The sequence below is a fragment of the Ambystoma mexicanum genome, chromosome 3p, assembly GCF_040938575.1.
Source record: "Ambystoma mexicanum isolate Mex_15411 chromosome 3p, UKY_AmexF1_1, whole genome shotgun sequence".
Taxonomy (NCBI): Eukaryota; Metazoa; Chordata; class Amphibia; order Caudata; family Ambystomatidae; genus Ambystoma; species Ambystoma mexicanum.
The window spans coordinates 112,277,312-112,286,338 of NC_090925.1; the positions used below are offsets into that span (position 1 = coordinate 112,277,312).

The window sequence follows — 9,027 nt, forward strand, 5'->3', positions numbered from 1 at the left end:
AGCGGATCTCACGGGCGTCTCTTACAGTCTGGGGAGGGTGCACTGGCGCACTGGTCTGCTTAAAAAGTAGTATCCTACCGCCTAAACTTGAGGGCGGGTGGAAGTGGCAAGACTTGCGCAGGGTGGGGCTGAAACGTGCGGTTTTCCCCGGCTCCTGGCGCAAGTTCACACCTGCAAGAACTCATTAGGAAGAGTGGCTTGCCATTGCTTCAGGGGCTCGCCCCAGCATGTAGATGACTCGCACCAGGGAGCTGAGGTACAGTGAACCATGTGGTTGTTGATATCCAGAAGTGCAGGAGCGGATCTCACGGGCGTCTCTTACAGTCTGGGGAGGGTGCACTGGCGCACTGGTCTGCTTAAAAAGTAGTATCCTACCGCCTAAACTTGAGGGCGGGTGGAAGTGGCGAGACTTGCGCAGGGTGGGGCTGAAACGTGCGGTTTTCCCCGGCTCCTGGCGCAAGTTCACACCTGCAAGAACTCATTAGGAAGAGTGGCTTGCCATTGCTTCAGCGGCTCGCCCCAGCATGTAGATGACTCGCACCAGGGAGCTGAGGTACAGTGAACCATGTGGCTGTTGATATCCAGAAGTGCTGGAGCGGATCTCACAGGCACCTCTTACAGTCTTGGGAAGTTGCACTGGCGCACTGGTCTGCTAACTGCTGCCAGTAAGAACACACCATTATAAAAGCAGCAGCTTGGACACATCCCCACTGAAGAACGTTCCTCAGATTCTGTGTACTTGCGCACCCTGCAACCATGGCTGAACAGGCTGCTAAATCCAGGCCAAAAAAAAAGAAAAACTATTGTTTCTTTTTTTTCATCGGTATTTGTTGCCACTAAATCGGTAGGCGGTAGGACCGCTTAAAGAGGGGTATCCTACCGCCTAAATCGGTAGGGTTGGCAAGTATGCAATCATTTGAACAAAATATAAAAAAATGGTTGTCATTCGGCAGCAGCGCCACGCAGTTTGACAGTTTCAAAAACCAAAGACAGTAGGATAAATTGGGTAGGGGCTTAGAATGGGCCCTAAAACACAACTGAGCAGAACAACGTTGTGATAACAAGCTACAATGCAACAGATCACTGGGGGGAAGGTTACACGTACAGATTATCTAATTTTGGTAAAACCAGAAGCATAGGCATACACTCACCAAATAAAGACGGAGCGACCACAAGCTTGAAATAGGTACTGGGTGGCACAAATCAAACAAGAAGCTCAAGGAGTGCATAATCTATCAACAAAATGTATACCGCTCAACCTTTCACTGCCCCATGGTGGGTGAAAAAGCAGAATTTTGGTTTGAGTGAGTGAGTACCCGTTGAAATGAATAGATGGGTGGGTGCCTTGGTGGGTAAATTAATTCATTCCAAGGCAGATGATGTTGTATCCCTTTTCTGTTATTAATTAATATCTGTTGTCATGGAGCCAAGTCTCCTTTCTATTGTTCTTGTTTCTGTGGGCTGTGCCCACGTGTTAGGCAAGAGGCGGGGCTACCGCCTAGGGCCTCAGTTTGGAGCTGAAAATAAAGAAGATCAGACGCACCCGACAGAGTTCCTGTGTCTTATTGAATCACCTCATTTGCCTTGTCTCATTGCATGCTGCGCGACTATGATTCAAATCATAACGTAACAATGGCGATTAGGATTAATTAAGGAGTATACAACACTCCCAGCAGCACGTGTAACACCGTGCCTCGGCGGGTTGCGAGGGCTGCACCCACGCCACCGCACTTACCCACGGTAGTGCACATCTCCACGGCCTAATTTTTGCAATCAGAGGAAATCACTTACACCTGCGGTGCCGCCGCAGAGGAAAACAGCATCACGCGAGCGTTCTATCTCACGCTATGCGCTGCCTCACTGCAGGCCTCTCATCACAAGCACCGCCACAGGGGAAACCAACTGAGTAACACGAACGCTACAATCAACAAGTAGCACTCGCTGATGAAAGGCAAGCAATTCACGTTTCCCACAATTAACTCGTTAAATTTGCAACGCGTGCCACGCCAAGCCCCACTGAAGTGCTAGCACATGGAAGACATCATTTACAGCCAGCCTCAGAACTGCACTAGCCAACCACAAGTGAAATCATCATGTCAGAAGGCAATTCTGACAGTGGGCTCCAAAACCCCCAGGCCAGTTCCACACCTAGACATGCCAGCACCAGAGAAGAAGGTAACTCAGCATCCCTACAACTCCAGGCTATGCCACACTTTGAAATGTCGGACACCAGCAGCCTGGCACCCAGGCGGGCCAGGTGGTTGAAAGAACTCAACATCTACATAGATGCCTCCGGGGGTGAGAGAAAAACGCTGCCTACGTGGCATCCTGCTACACTCACTGGGACCCACGGTATGTGACATTGTATTTGAAATGCCGGAAACCAACACAGACTCATTTCAAAGCATAATTGACTCATTAAAAAACGTATTTCGCACCTTTAAGGAATGTTGACTATGAGAAAAACATTTTCCACACCACCACACAAGAAAAGACTGAAAGCATGGACAATTTTATTATGGGATTGAGGAAAAGAACCACATATTGTGACTTTGATAGATATTCTACTGATGAAGCTCTCAAATCCCAGGCCATTGCAGGGTGTGGGTCGCCAGAGTTTCACAAAAAACTCCTACAGAAAAACAGAACATTGGAAGAAATTCTTCAACTGGCAAGAGCCGACTCAGCACTAGCATTACAGACTGAATCCCTTGGCAACATCACGATTACGAAGACAGCCACAGCGGCCACCGTCTGCCCCATTCGCACCTCGAGTGATATGACAGAACAAAAGAAATGCTACAGATGCAGTTTCAGGTTTCCTCATGTAGGGCCGTGTCCCGCTATAGGTCATTACTGCGATAAATGTGGGGGAGAGAACCACTTTCAGTCTGTTTGCAAAAATATAAAATTTTTCCAAACTACTGACTCTGTCCTGGAGACAAGATGGCCGAAATTCAAGGTGCGAAAGCCTGTGCCTGCGCCAATTCGTCGCGCCCAGCAGGTGTCGCTCGCATAGCTCATCACGTGACCACGCACCCTCAACCCGGAGACGGGAAGAAAGGTGGGACAGCTCCAGCCACCGCAAGAGCAGACATAATTCCCAGCGAAGAAAACTGAGACAAAGAATAAGATATCCAGACGATTCACAGCAAGGGAGACGGGCCTCTCATTCATAAACATCCAGCGGAGATCGGAAAAGGGCTTATTTTCATGCCATCGGGAACAACGAAGCAGTCGAATATAGCCCAACATTGCTGCTTCAATTAAATTGACAGAATTTAGAATTCCTAATTGACACTGGTGCAACAGTAAACGTGATCAACGACGACATCTACAAACCCTTCACCGTGAAGAAAGAGCTGAAACAAGCCGACACATTAATATACCCGTATGGCTCCAACAAACCACTCAACTGCAAAAGCATGTTCACTGGCACTTGCCAATATATCGAGCAGCATCAAAAGGTACAAATGTACGTCATCAAAGAAGATATCTCGGGGGGAAGCATACTAAGCTCCAAGACAGCCATATAAATGGGTCTCATTCACATAATGTACCAAATTATGTCTGCCTACACCACCAACTCCAAGGACACAATACAAAAGATGTTCCCATCCCTCTTCAAAGGTCTGGGCAGACTAAAGGGCAGACAGATTAAACTACGCATTAACCCACAGATACCGCAGACTGCTCAACATTATCGTGGCATCCCACTTAACATCCAGTGACATGTTGAGGATGAAATATAATCACTACTAAAACAAGAAATTATCGAGCCAGCGTCGGGGCCAATGCCATGGGTATCACCAATTGTACCAGTACTGAAAAAAGACAACAAAACAAGCATACACATCTGCGTAGACATGCGTGTCCCGAACATGGCTATTGAGAGAGAACAGCATCTTGCGCCGCGAATGACACATAAAATGCACCTTTTACACAGCGCCAAAGTCTTCTCAAAGCTAGATTTGAACAAAGGTTATCATCAGCTTGAATTACCTTCATCCAGGTACATCACCACATTCTCTACACATCTGGGCTTATTCAGATATAAAAGACGGAGTTTCGGGGTATCATCTGCTGCTTAAATTTTCCAAAATGAGATCCATCAAGTAATCAAACACATTCCCAACTCTTTAAATAATAGCAATGATATCCTAATATTTGGCACCACTCAAGACAGACACGATGACACCCTTAGACGAGTATGCATGGCACTGGAGAATGCCCACCTCACACTCAACCCAGACAAATGTGAAATTAGCAAAACCATGCTAAAATTCATTGGACACATATTTTCGAACAATGGCTTGCAACCAGACCCTGAGAAGGTACATGCACTGGTAGATGCTCCCACCCCTACTTCCACGTCAGCAGTACGTTCATTTCTAGGGATGGCTAGTTATTCCACGAGATACATCCAAGATTTAGCATTGGTAAGCAACCCCCTCGGGCTTCTCACGGGGAAGAACCAGGATTTTCAGTGGACGAAGGAGTGTGAAGATGCATTCCAAGAAATCAAGCGACACATTGCGTCCACCTCATGCATGGCCTACTATGATCCCGAATATGACACTGAACTCACAGTAGATGCCAGTCCCACGGGACTAGGAGCAATTCTGGCACAATCAAGACCAGGAGCGCCACCCAACACACCAAGACGCATAGTGGCATATGCGAGTCGCAGCCTCTCGCCCGCTGAATGTGCCTACTCCCAGCCAGAAAAAAAAAGCCTAGCAGTAGTGTGGGTGTGTGAACACTATCATCTCTTCTTATACGGCCACCCCATCACCATCGTCACAGACCATCAGGCACTCACCACCATCTATGGGAAGCCTACTGCCAAAACGCCACCTCGAATAGCCAGATGGGGGTTGAGGCTACAGGAATACTCGTTTAATATCATCCACCGACCAGAGAAAGACAACAACCAAGCAGACTTCCTGTCCAGGTACCCACTACCGGCTCAAGAAGAACGTCAGTCAGTGAAAGCAAATCAATACATCAACCACCTCATAGACAATGCACTCCCGAAATCCATTACAGCAGCCCAACTGCTGGAAGCAACGAGGAGCGATAGACTCATACAAACTGTCCAAGAGTGTCTAAAGTCAGGCACATGGCACAGGAGACGCCACGACAAGCACAACATATCCACCAAAGAAGAAGAACAACTGAACACATTCAAGCTCATACAACACACTCTATCCACATCCCCGGAGGGATTACTATTGAAGGAAAACAGACTTGTCATTCCATTCAGTCTGCAAGACCAGATCTTAGCCATCGCTCACTCTGGACACCGAGGGGTGGTATCAACGAAGAGACAACTCAGGACAAAAGTGTGGTTTCCTAAAATGGATGAGAAGGTAGAAACGCTTCTGAACAAGTGCATCGCATGTCAAGCAGTTGCTATACGCACGTTCCGAGCGCCACTAAGACCCTCGGAAATGTCCTTACAAGTATGGGACAAAGTGGCAGTTGACATGTTCGTACCACTAGCAAATCGAAATATGCACTAGTAATCGAAGATGAAATGTCCCGCTTCCCGGAAGTGGACCTCATCCACTCCACTAGTGCTCAGGCAGTGATACCAGCACTGGACAAGACATTCGCAGACTACGGGATCCCATCAACGGTGAAGTCAGACAATGGGCCCCCCTTCAGTGGTCATGATTTCACAATGTTTGCAGAACACCTAGGTTTTCGGCACAGAAGGATCACGCCACCATGGCCACAAGCCAACGGCATGGCAGAGAAATTCATGAGCAACCTAAAACGGACCCTTCAAGTGTGCTCTATCACCAGTGGGTCATTTATGCAAGCTATATGCACGTTACTCTGGGAATACCGAAACACGCCTCACAGTTCCACAGGCGAATGCCCATCCGCCCTAATGTTCGGCCGGGTCATACAGACAAGACTTCCCCAAACCCCAGTGCCGCACTGCCCATTTTCATCATTGAAGATGCCAGGGCTAAAGACAAGGCGAGCAAGAAGAAAATGAAGGAATACTCTGACCAAAGAAAACAAGCAAGACCAAGCATTATCCAAGTAGGTGATCAAGTACTAGTCAGACAAACCCAAAATGCCAAAGACACCCCGGCATTCAAACCTGAACCCATGACAGTAACTCACATAAGTGGGTCCATGATAACAGTGGATAGCCCGCAACAAACTGTCACGAGGAATTCCTCCTTCTTCAAAACCCTTGAAGGAAGTCAAGAACTCGAGAGCCCGACCACGACTGCAACATGTGAATCATCAGACATAGACTCTGAATACAGAGGAGAAGACCGAGACGCTGATGATAGCGACAGTGCCACTTCTCCCAGCTCGGCCCCTGTGCCGACACGCAGCCCGTCAAGGAGAACCATACGCAACCCATCAAGGTGGATAGAAGAGATGAAATGACAATCCCAACCAACTGTTTAAGTGGGGTGATGATGTTGTGCCCCCTTTCTGTTATTAATTGATATTTGTTGGCATGGAGCCAAGTCTCCTTTCTATTGCTCTTGTTTCTGTTGGCTGTGCCCACGTGTTAGTCAAGAGGCGGGGCTACCACGTAGGGCCTCAGTTTGGCGCTGAAAATAAAGAAGATCAGACGCACCAGACGGTGTTCCCGTGTCTTATTGAATCACCTCATTTGCCTTGTCTCATTGAATGCTGCGCGACTATGATTCAAATCATAATGTAACAGATGACACCGGCTTAAAGCGTGCAAGTTGAGAGGTATGGCATAGCTATCAACCTTTCATGGCCCCTGGGCGGGTGAAAACACCAGATTTTGCATTTGGCGGGTGAAAGCCCATTGATTCCTAAGGGCGTGGAGTGAGCTTGGCGGGTGAGAGAGCTGCCTAAGTGGTGGGTGACACCCGCCAAATGCATGTGAGTTGAGAGGTATGGTATTACCATGACTTGAGAGAAGCAGAAAATGAGAGACTTTCTCCTGCACCCTTCTGCCATAGCTTTCAACCTTTTGTGGCCCCAAGGTGGGTGAAAACACCCCACTTTGTTTTTTGGGTGGGGGGGTTGGGGGTGAAAGCTAATTCACTTATATTGCGTGTAATGGGGTTGGCGGGTGAGAGAATTGCTTAAATGGCGGGTGTTACCCGCCAAAAGCATGTGAGTTGAGAGGTATGCTTCTGCGTACAAAGACATTTGGGGCACTTAGTTTGCCACATTTTGCCAGAATAAAGAATTGCAAGTAAAACAAGAGCTCTCAAATGTCCCGTGGCCATGTGTTAAAAATCCATTCAGTCATGGTTTTAGCGTTTGGATTGTGGGACTTGCAGTTTTATCTTCCCCATAACAATTTAGGAAAACAAGTCTCAGAATTCCCAGCAGAAACGCTGCAGGATAGTCATCTCACAGATGGCCACGGGAAACCGGAGGCCTCTGGTAAACATGGATAAGATCTGATCTGCAACCGCCTCCCACAACCACCAGAACCAACAGGCAGAACAGCAAAACATGTCTATGAATGCTAACAGAGAAAAAAAGGGCATAAAGCAATATTGACTTGTATATTTAAAAAAAACAATCACGAATGAAGACTATGTAGTATCTGTAGCAATATATGTATTAACTGTAGCAATAGGTGTCTAACATGTCAAGCCAAAGCAATGCCTTGTGTTATGTTCCCACTGGATGTAACAAATGGAAGTAGAAGATACAAATATCATTCCAAGATGTCTGCCGCGTTGTGCAAGCACCCGCCCAGCTGCGCATATTATTCTATGAGCGATTGCCCCTCAAAATAAGCATCGATGGCGCTGCCAGGCTCGCCTCTACTCCTCAGTGGGTGGTAGTTCGCTTAGTATTGCGGCTTGTGGGGCGGCCTCTGCGAAACAGAAACTCTCAGAACACACGGTGCAATGCATCCCCACCCCTCAGTCCCGCACTTTTACCCGCCTGGCCCTGGCCGCCTTCCGCCCTGGTGTCCAGCAGCGTCATCTTCTGCATGGAAGAGCCGGGCGTCTCCCATGAATGTGGGGCTTCCGCCCTCGGGTCCCTCCCGGAGCCTGCGGGGAGCGAGGCTGGGACTTGAGGCACAAGCATCCTTAGGCTGCCGGCTTCTCTGCTCCTCTGTCCGGGGAAACACGTTAATTCCTTCTTCTAAATCCCGCTCGGACATGTGCCAATAAAATCATGGGTCCTCCCCTCTATGGCATCACGAGGGTTTTTGGTATATACGTATTTAATCTTTAACGATATTTAAATTCATTTGGCAACTTTTCACGCTGTTCTTTTTGGGTCGTTCTTGGCATTTCAGCTTTTATTTACTTGGGTGGTTTGCATAGTCCGACGTACCGGCCCATAAAGGCAGACCAGGCAGACCATGGGCAGTTGACGCCCACCCATTGTCAGCAGTCATGCCAAAAAAAAGCAATCAGCCGTGCAAAGCCGAGGGATTGCATCGCAATACTTGCATGTAATCTTGTGTAATTCTTAGCTTTAAAAAATATAATAATCTTATTTAAAGCACCATTCTAGTGCCAAAGCAACATTTCTTTTTCATACACATGACTTGAAATATGCACAAATCGCATAGTCAACCGACCTGGCAATTCACACATATATGAACATGCTATATTGATGGGATTTATAAAGTTCAAACCTAACTGAGAACCAACATAAGACCATATATAGGTGATGCACCCAGGGGTTACAAGTAGGATGTGAGAGTAAAGGCCTATTTCCTAGTTTTTTAAAAATCTTTCCCATGGTGTCAAAAAGGGTATGGGGTGCAGCTTCCTTTCCCCTCTCTTACCTGAATGCTAGCCAAGTACCACCATGCAAAGTAAGGTAAACCTAAAATAACTTGTTTTACATCTCTGCTATCCGACTTGAAGCAACAAAGTCAAAGAAAATGCATGATATGGTCACGTGTTTGTAGTCTTTGTGCCACACAGCATGTACGTTTATCTACCTGTTGTGATTTAGACCCATCACCTCGAGGATGCGGATAGTCACATGTTCGTGGTATGTGATCACAGCATGGCACCCACGGGGACGGCTGTA

The 9,027-nt window shown here is 47.5% G+C and overlaps 1 protein-coding gene across 4 annotated transcripts in view; it reads right to left on the reverse strand.

The window, feature by feature from the left end:
- LOC138580138 (C-type lectin domain family 2 member L-like) overlaps nucleotides 1–8,314 on the reverse strand; it is a 158,284-nt gene extending 149,970 nt beyond the window's left edge. The window contains exon 1 of one of the 4 annotated variants that reach the window (XM_069650452.1): nucleotides 7,914–8,314. In XM_069650452.1, the coding sequence (XP_069506553.1) occupies nucleotides 7,914–8,064 (151 nt within the window). In that variant the 5' untranslated portion in view covers nucleotides 8,065–8,314. Of the gene's footprint in view, nucleotides 1–7,907 lie in introns of all 4 variants that reach the window. The other 3 variants (XM_069650450.1, XM_069650448.1, XM_069650449.1) reach the window with 3 other exon arrangements.
- Nucleotides 8,315–9,027: the final 713 nt, after the last annotated feature.